Source organism: Rhinolophus sinicus, chromosome 15, assembly GCF_057876585.1.
Source record: "Rhinolophus sinicus isolate RSI-liver-muscle chromosome 15, RSI-T2T, whole genome shotgun sequence".
NCBI lineage: Eukaryota > Metazoa > Chordata > Mammalia > Chiroptera > Rhinolophidae > Rhinolophus > Rhinolophus sinicus.
In genome coordinates, this window is record NC_142515.1 from 50427302 (window position 1) to 50446690 (window position 19389).

The 19389-nt window shown below is 36.1% G+C and overlaps 1 protein-coding gene across 4 annotated transcripts in view; it reads right to left on the reverse strand.

Moving 5' to 3' along the window:
* Positions 1 to 5457: 5457 nt before the first annotated feature.
* The window catches only part of P4HA1 (prolyl 4-hydroxylase subunit alpha 1), a 76723-nt gene continuing 62791 nt past the window's right edge, over positions 5458 to 19389 (reverse strand). For all 4 annotated transcript variants that reach the window (XM_019745966.3, XM_019745965.3, XM_019745961.3 and 1 more), the window contains 5 exons: positions 14222 to 14275; positions 11317 to 11382; positions 8697 to 8765; positions 8014 to 8110; positions 5458 to 6551 (listed from right to left, as the gene is read on the reverse strand). In XM_019745966.3, the coding sequence (XP_019601525.1) occupies positions 6481 to 6551; positions 8014 to 8110; positions 8697 to 8765; positions 11317 to 11382; positions 14222 to 14275 (357 nt within the window). In that variant the 3' untranslated portion in view covers positions 5458 to 6480. The remainder of the gene's footprint in view (positions 6552 to 8013; positions 8111 to 8696; positions 8766 to 11316; positions 11383 to 14221; positions 14276 to 19389) is intronic.

Sequence of the window (19389 nt, forward strand, 5' to 3'; positions counted from 1 at the left end):
TCAATCTAGTTGTGGAGGGCGCAGCAGCTCACACTGGCCCAGGCAGGGATCAAACGGGCAACCCTGGTGTTCCAAGCATTGTGCTCTAAGGAGCTGAGCTAACAGGCCGCCCCCATTCTTTCTTTTTGTTCCTCAGACTTGCTAATTATAAATGACTTGCCTTTAGGTTTGCTGACTTAGTCTTCTGCCTATTCAAGCCTGCTGTTTAACCCCTATAATAAATTTTTAAATTCAGTTATATTTTTCAGCTCCAGAATGTTTGGTTCTTTTTAAAATTTTACCCTTGTCGATATTCTCATTTTTCCTGATTCCTTTTAGTCTTTTGTCCATACGTCCCTTTATCTCTTTGAGCATATTTAAGACAGGTGTTTTCAAGTCTTTCTTTAGGTATCCAGTTCTGTTTTTTCAGGAATGTGTTTCATTTCTTGGGAGAAAGTAAAGTGGAAAAACCATGTTTTCTTGTTTCTTTGTAATTTTCTTTTTGGTTGAAAATCCGGTATTTGAAAAGGCAGCTACCTCTCCCAGTCTTTGCAGCCGGCTCCATGCTGACCAAGTACTTCAGTAATCGCAGGGCATATTCTGGTCCTTGGAGTCAGCTGAGGTGGTCACTTAAGCATTTTTCTTAGCACGAGTCTCGCCCTGGCCCTGTTTGACCTTTTTTGATCTCCCATATACATGGCTACTTTTAAATGTCTTAATATCCTAAAAGTCTCACCCCAGCCTGTTTTCAGGGCCTTCTATTGTATCCCAATACCTGTAATCTCTTGCCTCAGGCATCTGCAGGTCTGTAGTTCCCCTGAAGCTTTAACACAGCGGTATCTGATGTTTCCCCGGGCTTTTTCTAGCTATAGGCTTTTCTCTGTCTGAACTGTTAGGTGAAACAGACCAGTCCTACAGGCAGCTTCCAAACAGGTTAGAACATTACAAACAGGGTGTGCTCTGCTCCCTTTGGCTCAAGTGAGAGAACTGGGCATCCTCACAACTATGCTGCACGAGGTTTGGGGTAGGGCAAGGATAAGTAAAAACACCATGAAAATTCCAGTCTCGAATGTGGCTTTTACATGACTGGGCCTTCACTTGGTTACTGTAAACCTTTGGCTGTTTTCCAGACCTCTATACAGTTATTTTACCCAGGCTCTAGTTGTTTCATGTTTCTGTGGGGGAACAAGGGCTTGGAGCTTCCTAGTCTGCTATCTTCCTCTAGAACTGATATTTTTAAATATCTTATACCAACAAGAACTAGTCATATTCAGTGGTGTTAGAACTACAGGACATGTTAATCCAAATCTATCACGATAAAGACAGAATGTTAAAATGTAAGCATATTGATTTCTTGAAACATTTGCAAAGCTACATAATTATTCTTAATTTGTGTTTCCCATTATGCTAAGATATATAAAGTCTGCTTCTGCCTCAAACAAGTTCCAAACCAGATATGAAGCTTACTCTTAAAAATGTAGAGTCAAACAATTTGTACTGTTGAAGAGCAATGCTATTTAAAGCTGGTTCTCACAAGATAAAGAGCTTATGTCACAATGTAAATAACACACTGCTTTCTCATCATGAAAATCTTGCTATGAAAAAAGTCAGCTGAACAAAACCATGTACTTATTGATATAGTTTATTTATATTTTGATGTGATCTCATCTCATTGTGGACCAGTAACCCCATGGCAACTCTTCTGCAAAGCACACTAAGCAGCACTGTTTCAGGGCACTTTTAATTATTACTTTGCTTGAACTTTCCATAGAGTTTTTCCCATAGTTGCATAAGTAAAAAGCTAAATATGTGTGAAACATATTTTTTAATAAGGACTACCTTTTCCATCTCACAGTAAGTCTGAGAGGTGTTTCAAGTAACAGAGCCCTATTTTGCCTTTTAAATGTAAAGTAAAAATAGAACATAACTAAATTCAACTTATGTAAATTATTTCATCTTCTAAGAGTTAACAACTATAATGTTTCATTATACAGGTATCAAAGAATAGGATTAGTATATTGTTAGAAGTTAACCATTTTATGTAGTTATTTTACATAATATGATTTAATCCCTGATATATCCCAACCCATATAAAACCTACGTTGCAATGAAGTTTAATTACATTTATGGCTTTAAAGTAGATACTACAATAATTCTGGTTCTTTGTGGACTTAACATTTTCACTGCAACGTTCACCTATAGTCGAATGATATTTCCATGCCGCTGAATGCGGCATTCGACTTTACCCCACGAGCTCAGTGTTCCAGAAAGTTTAGGAACGCAGATGTACTTTTTTCTATATTTTTGTGTCATTCAAGAATGAATAACAATAGGAAATTTTTATACTTTAAATTTTTATACTTAAGTCATCATTTATTTTAATAAAATGTAGCACATTAACTATATTTACTTAAAAATATAAACACTGTATTTTCTGTGGATTTTTGACACATTTTGGAGAACAAACTTGCAATCAACGCAATGAAAAGGTTAAAATTAAGTGAATGCCTTTCTCTAGAAAAGGTTGACTCAAGATACAATTCATCAACCTAAAAAGCCCTGAAATGTAAAAGTACACATTACTCTATATGTTCTATTTAAAATGCTCTATTCTGAGTCCTTCAAGGTACTTAGCCTAAAACATATTTGTGTTAGAAATAAGCCTGTTAGGAAATTGACACAACCAAGTAACAAAATCTAAGAATTTTCTTTTTTTGGATTTAAGGACTTATTGTATCTATCTTGCTTTGTACAACTAATTTAAACAGAAGAGAGCTGCAGTGGGAATTCAACAGGCCTGAAAGAGACCATGGAGGACTTCCATTCCTTTTGGGTTGTTCCCTTTATTTAAAAATCTGCTTTTACACTTGATAAGACTGCCTTACTATTAATGTTTTTTATAACTTAGTCTTCCTGCATCAAAAATGTGCATTTAATTGAAGGCTACATTTACACAGAAAGTAAACTTGACCGTCCTCAAATAAGTTAATAAAGCAGGCAGCCAGGAACTTTGATAGTAACATTACAGTTCATTTTGTAAAACTCATCAGTGTGGTGGGTAATGTCCAAGGACATGAGGAATGTGAAATCTGTTTTCTGATCAAGCTGATCCTTTAACAAATGGTACACTCTAGTATTAATTCATTCCTTCTTCTCCGTTAACCAACTCTTACGATAGTGAAGTGCTGCCAGCTATACAGACTGAGATGTCATTCTGTTTTCTCTTAGCAATCTCTATTTTATAATTTGTTTATTCCTTCTCAAGTGATTTATAGTTATTTAATCATGATTGAGTGTTGCTGTTTTGGTGTAATACCATAAATTTCTTAATGGCAGGACACCAGTCATTCATGTGTTTGGCCCATGGGGCCCTGACATATGTTGTTCATTTTTCAGCTAGATGGACTTCAGTGGATACCTGGTATGGAATTTACATAAAACCAGTCAGCTCATGGCTATGCAAGGATATTTAAATTCTTCTCAGCAACAGTAAGATATATATATACACACACACACACACACACACACACACACACACACATACATATACACACATACATATGTATATATATATACACACACACACAATATACGCATTAGTTTACATATTATGTATGTGTTTTTACTGCTTACAACTCCTCTCAATCCTCTTACACTGTAACAACCATTCTATTAATTTTTAACAAAGTAGATGGTTGATTGCTTCTTCCATTACTGCATTTACCATTTAGCTTTACAAAGAATCCTAAAATCATTTAATTTTTTTTTATTTTTTTTTAATCTACTAGGTTATTACATAGTTACCACATTTACTTACCCGGTTCTGGTGGATAGTTAGGTTAACTCCATGTTCGTGATACTGGTGATAACTTCATGCTTAAAGTTAATGAATGAAACTTCCAATCTTGAAGGATAGGCACTTAGGGTCGGTGAGGGAATCACAGTTTCTACAATGGCCTTCATTTATTTGAAAGTTCACCATTAAAAGAAAAGATTGCGGGCTGGCCCAGTGGCTCAGGTGGTTGGAGCATCCTGTTCCTCATGCCGAAGGCCACCGGTTGAATTCCCACATAGGTTAGTGAGCTGCACCCTATACAGTTAAGATCGTGAACAACAGCTCTCCCTGGAGCTGCGCTGCCATGAGCTGCAGTGTGCTGCCCTGGGCTACTGTGTGCTGCTATGAGTGGCCAGTGGCCCGTGTGTAGTGGCCGGCAGCCGGTGAGAGCGGCGGTGTGCTGCCATGAGTGGCCGGTGGCCAGAGTGGCCAGCGTGAGCGGCTGTCTCAGCCTGCGAGAGTTGTGTTCTACACAACTCGATTGAGAAACAAAGGGGGCAGGGGATGAGGGATGACCCATCCCAATCTAAACCTGGACTTTGCACCAGCCGGGTGGCTCAGGTGACTGGAGCGCCCTGCTCCTAACGTGGGGGAACTGCAACTCAGCTCCCATCTCCCGACTGGACCTGGCGCTGAGCTGCACCCTCTACAACTAAAATTGAAAGGACAACAACTTGACTGGGAAAAGTCTCGGAAGTACACACTGTTCCCCAATAAAGTTGTTAAAAAAAAGAAAAGATTGCAAGGACCACAGGGCCCAAAGCTTTACACCAGAATTTTTTCCTCCTTTTCATTTGAAAAGCAAAATAGTTGGTAATTATGAAACCTGGGAGGGTTCTGTAAGATCTAACACTGAAAAGAGTTTACCAATCCTATATGGGGCTTGGGGTTGTTATAATAAGAAATTTGTAAGGTTATGGAATAGGCCATTTCCTCTGAAATATACTATTTTTATTCTACTTGCTAAAACATATATTGCAATAAAGGTTAGTTTCTATCCTTTGAACCCCCATTTTATTTCTATACTTTTGAATTAATGTTGCTTCCCTCTGAAAAAAAAGGCTTTACAAAAAAAATCATCTATGGTGACGAAATTTGAGTAAAGTACTGAACTTAACTCTCAATATTTCTTACTAAATAGTTATGGTGGAACGAAGGGCAGTGGGAAAAGGAACTTAATAGTTGATTTATTTTAAAAATTGGTAAAAGTAATACCTTCTTTCCCAGAGAATTAATCAAAGTCTTCCTTAAATATTTAAATACTGCACAAAGGATAAAGAGCCCTGTATCAACTAAGATTCACTAAAATAATCGTAAAAAGTAAGTCTAATGGGTCATTGACACACTTCACTAGGCTTGTACTGCCATACCATATTTTTTAATAAGAGAAAGTTATTGTAATAACCCCACAGCCATAGTAAAGTTGTAGAGCTCCCTTTGAAGGCAACATTAATATTTTGATTCAATAGCTAAAAGTTCAGAGAACCTAATTTTTTCTTCTATAACATGAGACCTTAAGTGAATGAAAACTAAGGATAAATCTAAGTCCTGTATTCTAAAGAAATAACAAATACAAATAACCTGTTATTGCTATTGCATGCATTCACATTCAAATGTGAAAAATACCACACAGAACACAGAAACATTTTTAAAAAAAGATTTAAGATCATAAATAGGTCATTGTCACAATACATTTCAGAATTGAAAAAACAAACATTTTGGCTTTTTAAGAAAAAGATTCCTTCCTTTAAAAAAAACACACAATTACCTCATCATTGAAAGGACTTGTACATTTCTATATTTCCAGTCTCCTAAGGCACGGTATTTATTTAATCAGAATGCCAGTATCACCACCCCGATGTAGCAGGAATAAGAGGCAAGGTATCAGCACTAAGAAAAACCGCAAATTTTATGGACAAAATCATCAGTCATTTAAGAAAAAGTACAAACAGACTAAGTGACGATCATTTTAGTCAAGAAGGCCCAGTGTTATGTAGGACTTTGTTAAAAAAATTTTTTTTAAATCAAAGTATTTTACCTCAGATTTAATTCACCACAAAGGAGCTGTGACAGAAAAGGGGATTGGTAAAAATACAGGGTACTTTCTTTAAAAAGGACTTGGGAGGAAAATAATCAACTTAGAGGGTGTATGTAGGGGCAAACACGGTATGGAAACCAGATCAGAGTTTATTCCTAGTCTTTTGGCAGATCCATGTAGAAAATAAGAAGACTAGATAAACAGAATACCTAGGTACGTACTATAAGGCATCTTTTCTTAATCACAAGGTCCGTTCTAGCCTGCCACCCACCAAATGAGATGTAGTGAAATAATCAGAGTTAACATATATTTCTTATCTAACCAAAAAGTTCTTTAAAATACAACAAATGTAAAATTCCTCATTTTTAACTCTGCCTTGCTCTGTCCTCTGTGATACCAACTGAACTTTAAGGTTTTATATGTACAATGTGGTGATTCGTGTTACTTTAGAAGAACAAAACCCACAAAGTTAGTAATTGTCCACAGATGAAACGTGGGATGAGGTTCATAACTGAATCGATCATGGAGTGTTATTGTTAGTCAACTGTAAACTCTTGAAAGTTAAGATTGGGAAATGTGTGGATCAGACACATTCGAGCACAACAGGAGAGGAACAGAAGCCTATTTGTCATTCCAATTCTGACAAGGTGCAGGGTCTTCGAAATTCTTGTCCACGTTCATGCAGCCATTTATTGGATACTGTGAGAAAAAAATATATACATTAATTTTCCCCACTATCTAACTAGTATTTAATTAACTTATAAGAGCTAAGTCTGTAACAATGTTTCTACATGGGCTAGAAGTTCAAGCCCAAAATTAGATAAAGGCAGATGCTACTTAGGCACTCTTTTAAAAACTTCACTAAACATTATATTACACACACATCTGAAAGTCTATGTGCATTCCTAAAGCTTTTAATGTTGAATATAAGGCTTGAAATGAAACACAAATGGAATTACAGTGTAGGTACAGATAGAACAGAACATTGTTTTTACCTGTTTACAAAATACGACCTCTAATACAAAGACATTTTCAAAATGAACACACGGTCTTCACTCCGAAGGAGCAACTCTATGATCACTCACTAGTGTGTGCTGATTAAGGTTCCTTGGTTCCAAGATACTGTTTTTTAATGTAACCAAAAAGGAATTTTCTATTCTTCTCCTATATCGTAGAACCAAATCAATGGCGTCAACATGTAAAGATATCTGAGCTAGGACCCATAATAATCCCTAACTACTTTTTACCTTCCTTAACTCCTGTATCCAATTGTTTACTCATCAAACTCTGTCAATTTTCTTTACATCTCTTGAATCTATTCTTTGCTCTCCATCCCTTTTGCTGCTGCCTTGGTCCAGGCTTTCATCATTGTGCACTTAGACCATGGAAAACATCCTTCTAAACTGACCTCTCCTCCTCTAGCCTCTCTTCATTCTCGTCCAGTGGTTCTCAAACATTATAATCATCAGGGAAGGTTTTTTAAATCCTCATGATCAGGTATCACTCCTCAATCTTACAATGTCCTGTACGACAGCCACTAGACACAAGTGGCTACTGGGCACTTGAAATGTGGCTAGTGACATATATTAAAATGGATATATGGGGTTAAATAATAGATAAAATATTTTCACCTGTTTCTATTTCTTTTATTTTATGTGGCAAATCCCACACTTGTATGACCCTGACAGCTGAGTGCCTCTCTCACCTCGCCTAGTCCCAGACCTGGTCCCTATAATGCCTGGAAAACTACTGCTCTATCTTCAAGATCACATTTTAAAATTGAGCTTTGAAGAAGCTGCCCCAAATGTAAGGCGTCACCATCTTCTGTTTATATCTTTGTATATTAGTAGGTACCACACTGTAATTTAGCCATTAGTATGTCTCAATCAGAGACAATTGTGAACCCCTTGCAGGGAAGATAGTCTTATTCAACTCTGAGTCAATTAATGTTTCTTCGAATAACCAGTGGAAATTCTGATCTGTTAAAGAAAATTTATATTAAGATCAGAAACTTGCTTGGTTGAATCCCATTCAATGTTAAAGTCATAGCAAATTATTTGGGAGTTTTGCTTTCGATTTCTTTTAAGACGTAGATTATAATAATTTCTAAATGTGAGTCAAAAATAACAAATTCTATTCAGAGAACATAGGAAATATTTACCCCATTTGTTTCCAACTAGCACCGGACAGGCTGCATGCCGTGTACTATAATCGCCTTCTCCACTGGCAAACAGATTATACCAGAAAACAGCAGTTCCCTGTGGAGAATACAAAATTATCCCCAAGTACAATATCAGGGTATCACTCTTTGCAGGAATTAAATTTTGCTCTGCTCCTTTGAAAGTACTCCTCTATGGGAGCATTATATCTGCCTCTATATAATTCTGAAAATATGATTGTATCCTTTACAAAATTTTGGTGATCACATGAAAACGTTAACACCACAAAGTTACTTGCCAAAACAAAGCTAACAAATCTTGTAATAGCAACATGGAAGGCAAACCTCATATGGAGCCCATTTTAGAAATGAAAACTTTTATTGCTTAAAAATGTGTTATTTCAGTAGAGTTGGTATACAGTATTATATTGGTTATATCAGTTTCAGACGTACAATATTTTTATACCTTACAATGTAATCAATCCCCCTGGTTGTTCATTACCTCTAGGTACTCATGGTAAATTGTACCATAAAAATATCCAAAGTCTTACCTAGAGATAATATAGTCCTTAAGTATACTATCTTTAAAGATGTAATTTATTAATTGGACCGTGAAATAACAGTACACCTCTTCCTCAGGTAAAAAAATACCCCTAAAATTAGAGAAACAAACAAACCAAGTTTACCTTTTTAGGCCAAACACTAGCTCCTACTTCAGGAAAAACAGTGGCTCCTCCGGCTGACACATCACTCATCTATAAGAAATGAGAGAGTATCATCAAAACTGCTGGTAGAATCAAGTTAAACATGCCAGTGTGAGGACACTATGACACTGAATACTACATTATGAGACCATCTGGGCTTCTACTTACATAGTGCATTCTCCTCAATTCTTACAAAACAAACGAAATGTTTAGATTTACATACTTAAGTAAAACTAACTAAATGAATGAATAAATATTATGGCAAAGGAATGATAAAGTTAGGAGGAGAGAGGGGTATATAATTTGGAAAAGGCACTTCATTTATAGCCAGAGGTAAAAAAGATGATTTAAAACAGATACATCAAGTAATATAGGGGTATAAATATATACATTTTATTACACTAGAATGTAATCTCCATGGTGGCAGGAATTTTCATGTTTTGTTCACTGCTGATCTTTAGTGTCTAGAACAGTTTATCTCATGAATTAGGTGCTCAAATGAATTTGAGCAAAACAGAAATAAAACACCAAGAGAAAAAATTTAAAATCAGTTTTGTCAGTTTTCATGGTAGAGAATCAATACACGTTTAATGAAAAGTAGAAGATTAAAGGATTATATAAAATTATAGTCTTAAAGGCAACCTACAATAAAAACACAAACCTTCAAAATTAACTAAAGAATCACAAGTATATAAAACAAGGCAAAAGAAACAGATCATATAGTGAAGATCTTTTTCAAAAGCAACACAAATAGACTATCTAGACAGAATATCTAGACAGACTAAGATTGTATCACAAAGCAGAGCGCAAGTATACTCGTATGCTATACCCAAGTCACAGGTAAAACAAGTGACTTATGCACAATGGAAACAGAAAGGTAAGATTTGCCAGGCACATGGTGTACCAAAGGAAACAGAGTTTGGTCTTAATATCAGACAGTCTAAATCAAAGTAAAAAGCATTAATTAAGTGAAATAAAGAAGGGTATTTTACCATGAAAAAATGTATAATCAATAACAAAGGGCTAACAACTCTTCAGCAATGAAGAAACTAACTTTGGAGAAAGTAAAAAGTTGTGCTATGTGGCCCACCTAGAAATAGTATTTAAATAACGGGGGAAATGAATGAATGCTAATCCAATCAAAGTGCTATGCGATTACAGGGGGGCATAATAATCAAATAATCTGAGGTGGCCTGGTGGCTCAGGTGGTTGGAGCTGGTTCGTTCCCACATGGGCCTGTGAGCTGCGCCCTCTACAGCTAAGATTGTGAACCACGGCTCGACCTGGAGCTGGGCTACCGTGAGTGGCCAGTGGCCGGCAGCTGGCGAGAGCTGCCTTGAGCAGCGGGCCGGTGACCCACTGACTCAGCTGGGGGGAGCACAAGGCTCATAATACCTGCATGGCCCAGGGAACTGCATGCTCCACAACTAGACTGAGAAACAACAGCTTGACTCGGAGTTGGGGAATGGGGGAATCAAATAATCTAATATTTATGGATATTGGACCAAATAATAAAGCATCATTGTTCATAAAAGTAAAGCAATACGAAAAGAAACAAATACAAACAAAAACAAATGTTTAACAGCTCTCAAACATTTCAAAATTTACTCAACCTCTCTAATCAGAGAAATGCAAATTAAAAGCACAATAACTGCCAATCTGATAAGATGTCCAGATCAAAAAATTTAACATATCACACTTAAAGGTGGGATATAAATTGGTAAAATCTATGGAGACTTCATCTCGAGAACGTACACAAGACTTCACAGCATAAATTTTGTATAATGTATCCACTTCTCTCCTCGTTTCCCCACTCTGATAACTTGTTCTTTTTATGTTTATCTTACACATCTTAAATCCTTTTTAAACCCTAATTCATTTTTTTATGGTACATTAAATCTTTTTTTTTTCCCAACACTATCTTAGATCTTTTTAGAAACAAAATGAGGAGTTGTGAGAGGGATGAAAATAGCGAAGGAAAGAGAGACAGGTTGGCTATAGGGAAGGAGAAACAGGAATGGAGAAAATAGGGTAACAGACAGGGAAGGTTGCAGGGAGTGAGGAAGAAAGGAAATAGACTGAGTGGAAAGAGACATTTTGGTAGAGAGTGAGATACAACAGATGTCTGTTTTTAACTCGAGGGGGCTTGTCGGGTGCTGTAACACACTCCTTCTTGATCTGGGTGCTGATTATACCAGATGTGCTCACTTTGTGAAAATGCATTGTTATATATTTAATGATCTGTACACTTTTCTAATGTGAGATATATCAATAAAAATTCGAAAGTATTTGTGTGTATATAGATATAAATTCACATAAACATGGAGATGCTTATACGCACATATTACAGATGACCAAACAGTCCATACCCCAAAATATCCACAATTACTATCTCCAGGTAGTGTGACTATCACTAATTTTAACTTTCTTCAGGCTATAATATTACAATCTGAAAAAGTTACAACTGAGAAAAAATTAAAATTCTAAGTTGTAAAAAATTTAAACTAGGACGTTAAATAAGAGTAAACATCTGAACACATGAAAATAATTGAGTCATGTGATCAAATCCCAACTTAAAATAAAAATTTGAGCTATAACTTACGTAAAACAGCCATGTAGCAATTCTATTTCCTGTCCCCAGCTCTTTGAAAGCATCTGGCTCGTCTTTCTGTGAATAAAGGACAACTAAATCAGTGGTGTAAAATTCAGTAATGCAAATTCTCCAGTGGGAATGTAACATTGGTAATATGCTGAAAAATATGCCCAAAACAACCCAAAAAAATTCCTTTATAATGCCCAGTGCACTATATGCAATAGGCATTCAACTGATTCAGCCTATACACGGAATACTTTTGATAAGACCACTGGAAGAAAAAAACCCAGACTTATTAGCCGAAATAATGAGAATTAATAGCAACTATCCAGAGATTATTTTTTAAAAATTAACATCTATAGTTTTAGCTTCCAAAAAACAATACGAGAACCTCTTAGCTACATTCATGAAGTCTATTCTCTGGGGGTGAAAAATCTACCTTGAGATTTACTTTGAACTTATTATGATCCATTCAAATGTTTACTGCTACTATGATTGTCTTTCTTTTGGACAGTAAGCACTTTAATCTAGCTGGAGAATTCATATAGATTTAAATCTAAATTAAAATATAGTCTCTTGGCATTTATCCCATAAAAATGAAAATGTTTTTTCTAATTAAAGTTTATTGCGGTGATAGCTGTTAGTAAAGTTACATAGGTTTTAGGTGTATAATTCTGTAACACATCATCTATATATCACATTGTGTGGTCACCACCCAGAGTTAGTTCTCCTTCCATCACCATATATTTGATCCCCTTTACCCTCACCTACCACCCTTCTCCCCCCCTTAAAATGTATTTTTCACACAAATTTATACACATCTTTATTTGTAATAGTCCAAAACGGGATTTCTACCTTAATGTCCATCAGAGGGTGAATGACTGAAAAACTGTGATGCATTTATATCATGAAATACTACTCTCGCAATAAAAAAGTACACACTACTGATACTTTCTACAAGACTGGGATGAACCTCAAGGGAGTTATGCTGAGTGAAAGACATTCACAAATGTTACTGTCTGTAACATTTATGTAACATTTGTGAAATAGCAATTATAGCGAAGAACAGATTACTGGTCATCAGCAGTTAGGGATGGGAGTGCAGCCAGAGAGCCGTACTGCCAGGGAGGCTTGATTATAGTGGTAGTTACACTATGCTACACATGTAATAAAATTCCATACACACAGATACATACGAAGCTTCGTGGCTTGTGCCTACACCATTTCCTGGTTCTGATGGTATATGAGTTATGCAAGATGTTAGCATTGGGTTGGCTGAGTGAAGGGTGCATGTATGGGAACAGCCTGTACATTTCTTTGCAACTTCTTCAGTATCTTATCACAAAATGAAAAGCTGAGAACAAATTAGCTATACTAATGTCAGTGCTTGAACTGTTGTCTTTCACATCACCCAAGACCCTCAGACATTTTTAAATAATTGAAAACAGAAGAAAAAGAGTAATAATATAGTCTTTGCTGGCCTACACAGAAAAAAGGATTCTGACATTAAGCCAGTCAAGGGCCATAACACAATATACAGACTGTATTTTATTTCAAGAGAATATACCCTTATTTAAAATGGTAACAGATCAAGAAGTTTATTAAAATATCTGGCACTTTCTTTAGAATTCATATAATTATGATAAATCTTAAATTAAGATTTGGTAATTCCATATTTTATAGCTCAATATGTTAAAGAAGTTTAAAAAAGTCTAAAATTTATTAATCTTAAGCAAAATTATTTGCTTAATGACACCTTTCCAGCAAACTGCTTTGATATTTATTCTCCAGTCTCTTTACATCTGTTTTATAGTTATTTTCCTGTGTCTCAAAAATGTGTTCTTGTAAGTTCAGATTTTATCAGCCAATTCATTAATTCACCTCAGCTGTCTCTAAACTGTTTTAACTTATCCACTAACTTTTAAATTTCAACAATTACTTTTTCTACCTAGAACTTCTATTTGTTTATCTTTCAAATATGTTAAATCATTTTGAGAGGTGATTAATTTTTATCCTATCTTTTGTTTTTAAAATATTACATAGTTATTTCATATTCTTTAACTGATAATACAAGTATCTAACATTCTAGAGGAGTCTAAATCTGTTGGTTGCTTCAGTCTCACCGATGGTATCTTATTAAGCAGTTAATTTTTTTTAATGAGTTCATATTTAGCTAAACTTAATCTTTAAAATTCCCAAGGTGCTGGAATGAGGCTGCTTTTCTTCAGGGAGGATATGAATTTGTTTCTGCCAGGTACCAGGGAGCACTACTAAAACCAAACAACTTTCATTTCTGGGTAGTAAAAATTCAATTCCCGGGTAGTAAAAATTCAAATCCGAGATTCATGTGAGGGCAGGTCTACGTTTTCAAACTCCCAGAAGCAGCCCCCCACACATCCCACACCCCAGCCAGAATGGTGAGAGGCATCTCTCCTTAAGGCTCCTGACACAGCAAATTCTTTTCAAAGCCATTCTTTCTTTCTCTGAAGGTGGGATCCTTTTGGAGACTTAGGTTTTATGCAGGGGTCTCAGGTTCAATAGCCTGCACTATGGGGGGTCGGGGAGGTCCTCTCACTGAGCTGTTAATCCTCAACACTCCACATTCCTGAAGGTACAAGCCTCCAGCCTCAGCTTTTTCTGTCCCCTTTTAACTTTCTAATTTTAGTCTCTAGGTTTTCTTTGTTCAGTTCACCTTTGGGAATTTCCTTAACTTTCTTCCAAGCTCAGCAATGCATTTAAAAGTATCCTAAATTCTTTTAGTGTGTTTTTTACTGCTAAAAAGGCTTTACAGAATTCCATCACGCTTCCACGAATTCCCAACAGGCTATGAATTTTTAATACTAAAGAACAGAATTAACATGTCATGCCTGAGTTCCAGTGGAAGTCCTACATTCTCTCTCCTTTTTTCACTTACCCGTGCAAAATCAAAATGGGGTTCATACTGTCCTCCAACTCCATAATTTGCCACCTGGAGAGAAACAAAGCAGGAATGAAAGAACTATCAAGATTACTATTCAAAAAATCTGTAAGCCTCATTTTGGCCTCCAATATATCACGGTTAGGTACTTCTAGAGAAATGAGATGCAAAGCATTTTAGATCAGTGAGAGTTCCTAAGGAACCAAGGACAAAAAACTAAGTACAGCTACTACCTGCTAGTTTAGAAACTTTATTAATATGCTTTTCTTTAACACATGTTTGGGGGACATTTTTTTCTCTCGTATGTAACTTAAACTAAAATAGGCATTCGAATTTTAGAATTAAAATTTTTAGGTTTAAAATTTTCTAGAACTAGAATTTTGAGATTTCTATTATTAATTTTCACTAAATACTTTCCTTTGGAATTTAAATCAAGATATGTTTTCCAAAGTCCCAAATGCTGGCAAACTCCCAGTATACTTTAATAAAATCCCCTTTCCCACATATTTTTTCCCTAGTGAGGTAAAAAAGGGGAGACATTAACACCAACTTAATTATTCCTGCTGGAAGGCTCTAACAGCTTTAGTTGGTTATGACAATGTCCCAGTGTGATGCAGCAAAAGGAAGTAAGAAAAATATTTGGTCTGAGTTCAACTTCCAGCTTTCTCAGTTACAATAATATGTTAACTTGAAATACAATCTCAGTTTTCTTATCTGTAAAATAAGGAAAATGACACCTTCCTTAACTCCCTCTTTCCATCCCAATATAATAAAATGCTGACAAGATGAAAGGAGAATGTAATTTAAAGAGCATTGCTAATGAAACGAAATGAGAACATAGAAGAGTGTTGCCTAAGCAAAGTCTAAATCCTATGTAAATTACTATTACTCTGGATATTTTAGAATTAAAATCTGCTATTAAGTAGAAATATATTAAGTAGCCTGAAAGAGCCTGGGAAGGTTAGGCAGGTGAGAATAAATGCAGATTAGGGAAGAAAATGAAACATCAAAAAGTTTCAGATGACTACCAAGGAAGTTGTAGATTACCATGGACTAAATGACAATTAAGTCGATTTAAATATAGGCAGTCCTGCTTTGCACAGTTACAAAGTGTGCAAATCTCAGATACTATGGTTTAGCTAACCATGAACACCAGACCTCAACAACACAGTTGAAATTTCAGTTAGCATGGTATATTATTTGTGAGTAACTATATAAAGTATAAATGTTGCTGCTACCTCTTTAGTCCACAAATTACTATGCAAATAACAGCTGCACGGCATAATCAACGACCAATCACATCACTTCTTTCAAGTGATTTTAAGTCTCTCAGTGATTAGTTACTGCATATTGATTACTGAGTTCATGTACAGACAGCAAAGCATGTAGTTGTGTTACCTCCTTATCTCCCACTGAAAAACGCATGTGATATTTTACAAAAACATCATTGGAAGAGGGAATTGACCGACAAAGATAAAGTACAGCAGAGAAATAGAAAGTGACAGTGCTTTAAGTGAAATTGAAATCCAACTTAAATGGAGATATAAAAGAAATAGCTACAGGGGATTGCTTCCATTTTTGCTGCTTAAAAAACTCTAGCTATGCAGCCAGAGAAATTTGGTGAAGGCAAATTTATTAACATAAGGAAAGTGATTGTGATGAAAAGGATGAAGATGTCCTGGAGGAAGTGATGCTGGAAAAAATCTTCACAATAAAAGGTCCCTCAGATATATTTAATCACATTGAAAGCACAAAGGATAAAATGTTGAAAGCTGATCCAAATGTAGAAATATGACAATTTGCAAAGGCGGAGGAAAGATGCCCACTCTGTACCATAAGTTTCACAATGAGAAGAAGGAAAGTAATGTTTAAACTGTTCTTGATAAGTGTTTACAAAGAAATAAAACACTTCAGTTCTCAGCATTTCTAATGTTTTAAATTACCAAGACAATTGCCAGGAAAATTCTACAGGGAAAAACAGTCTTTTCAACAAATGATGCTGGGACAACAGGGTATCTACATGAAAAGAATGCAGGTGGACTTCTACCTCATATTATATACAAAAACTGACTTAAAAATGGATCAAAGACCTGAATGCAAGAGATAAAACCATAAAAGTTATAAATAAAAATCACAGGTGTAAATCACTGTGACCTCTGATTAGGCAATGGTTTCTCAGACACCTAAAGTACAAACAACAAAAAGACATCAGATTTCATCAAAATTAAAACTTTGTGCCAAACAATACCATCAAGAAAGTGAAAGACAACCCACAGAACAAAGAAAAATATTTGCAAACCACATATATGACAAGGGTCTAATATCCAGAACATAGAAAGAACACTTACAACTCAACAATAAATAAACAATCCAATTTAAAAATGAGCAAAGGATGTGAATAGAAATTTTTTTCAAATAAGATATATAAATGGCCAATAAGCACATGGAAAGATGCTCAACATCATTAGACATCAGGGAAACGCAAATGTAAACCATAATGAGATAGTACTTCAAACCTATTAGAATGGCTATAATTTAAAACACTGGACAAGAGCAAGTGTTGGCAAGAATGTGAAGAAACTGGAAACCTCATACATGGCCAATGGGACTGGAAAATGGTGCAGCCATTTTGGAAAACAGTTTTTCGGTTCCTCAAATGACCCAGCAATTCAATATGCAGGTATACTAGTGAGAATTTTAAATGTCTGTTTGTATCCAAATGTTCATAAAAGTATTAGACATAATAGCCAAAAAGTAGAAACAACCCAAATGTCCAACTAATAAATAGATAAAATGTGGTATATCCAAACAACAGAATATTATTCAGCCATAAAAAGGAATAAAGTGCTGATATGCACTAAAACATGGAAGTACCTTGAAAACATGATGTTAAGTGAAATAAGCCAGATACGATAGGCCACATATTGTATTATTCCATATATATGAAAGTCTAGACTAGGTAAATTTATACAGAAACTAGACTTGTGGTTGCCAGGGGCACTAGGGAAGCAGAATGGAGTGTGACAATAGACTTACCTCATTTTATTGTACTTCACTTTACTATGCTTTTTACACTAGAAGGTTTGTGGCAACCCTGCATCGAACCCAAGTCTATCTGCACCATTTTTCTAACAGCATTCGCTCACTTTGTGTCTCTGTGTCACATTTTGGTAATTCTCACAATATATTAAACTTTTTCATTATTATTATATTTGTTATGGTGATCTGTGATCAGTGATCTTTGTGTTACTATTATAATTACTTTGGGGCACCATGAACCACACCCATAAATGTTGTGTGTATTCTGATTGTTCCACCAACCAGCTGTTCCCTCTTTCCCTTTCCTCAGGGCTCCCAATTCCTTGAGACACAACAGTATTGAAATTAGGGCAATTAATAACCCTACAATGGCCTCTAAGTGTTCAAGTGGAAGGAAGAGTCACACATCCTCTCACTCTAAATCAAAAGCTAGGAATGATTACACTTAGTGAGGAAGGCATGTCGAAAGCCAAGAAGCCGAAAGCTAGGCCTCTTGTGCCAGTCAAGTTGTGAATGCAAATGAAAAATTCTTGGAGGAAATTAAAAGTGCTACTCCACTGAAGCCACAAATAATAAGAAGACACATTAGCCCCATTGCTGATATGGAGAAAGTTTCAGTGGTCTGGATAGAAGATCAAACCAGCCATAACATTCCCCTAAGCCAAAGCCTAATCCAGAGCAAGGCCCTAACTCTCTTTAATCCCATGAAGGCTGAGAGAGGTGAATAAGCAGAAGAAAGGTTTGAAGCTAGCAGAGGTTGGTTCATGAGGTTTAAGAAACTGTCTCCATAGCATAAAAGCGTAAAGTGAAGCAGCACACGTCAATGTAGAAGCTGCAGCAAGTTATCCAGAAGATCTAGCTAAAATGATTAATGCGGGTGGGTGGCAACACCAAACAACAGATTTTCAATGTAGATGACACAGCCGTACACTGGAAGAAGATGCCATCTAGGACTTCCACAGAGAGAAGTGAATGCCTGGCTTCAAAGTTTCAAAGGACAGGCTGACTCTCTTGTTAGGGGCTAATGCAGCTGGTGACTTTAAGTTGAAGCCAATGCTCATTTACCATCTGAAAATCCTAGGGCCCTCAAGAATTATGCTAAATCTGCTCTGCCTGTGCTCTCTAAATAGAACAACAAAGCCTGATGACAGCACATCTGTTTACAACATGGTTTACTGAATATTTTAAGCTCACTGTTGAGAACTGCTGAGAAAAAAAAAGGTTCCATTCAAAATATGACTGCTCATTAACAATGCACCTGGTCACCCAAGAGCTCTGACAGAGATGTACAATGAGATTAATGTTATTTTCATGCCTGCTAACACAACACCCATTCTGAAGCCCATGGACCAAGAAGTAATTTTTTACTTTCAAGTGTTATTTAAGAAATACATTTTGTAAGACTATAGCTGCCATAGATAACGATTCTTCTGATGGATCTGGGCAAAGTAAATTGAAAATCTTCTGGAAAGGATTCCCCATTCAGGATGCCATTAAGAACATTCATGATTCACGAGAAGAGGTCAAAATAGCAACATTAACAGCAGTTTGGAAGAAGATTCCAACCCTCACAGATTACTCTGAGGGATTTGATACTTCAGTGGAGGAAGTAACTGCAGATGTGGAGGAAATAGCAAGAGAACTAGAATTAGAAGTGGAGCCTAAAGATGTGACTGAATTGCTGCAATCTCATGACAATGAGACACTGTAATCTCAGGAAACTGGTGTTTGAGATGGAATTTACTCCTGGTGAAGATGCTGTGAAGATTATTGAAACGACAACAAAGGATTTAGAATACTATATAAACTTAGTTGATAAAGCAGTGGCAGTTTCAGAAGACTGACTAGAATTTTGGGAGAATTTCTACTGTGGCTAAAATGTTATCAAACAGCATCACATGCTCCAGAGAAATCGTTCGTGAAATGAAGAGTCTACTGATGCGGCAAACTTCACTGTTGTCTTATTTTAAGAAATTGCTACAGCCACCCCAACCTTCAGTAACCACCAGCAGCCATCAACATCGAGGCAAGACCTTCCAACAGCAAAAAGATTACGACTTGCTAGAATCAAATGGGTTAGCTTTTTTTAGCAATACAGTATAAATTAAGGAATGTACTTTTTTTTT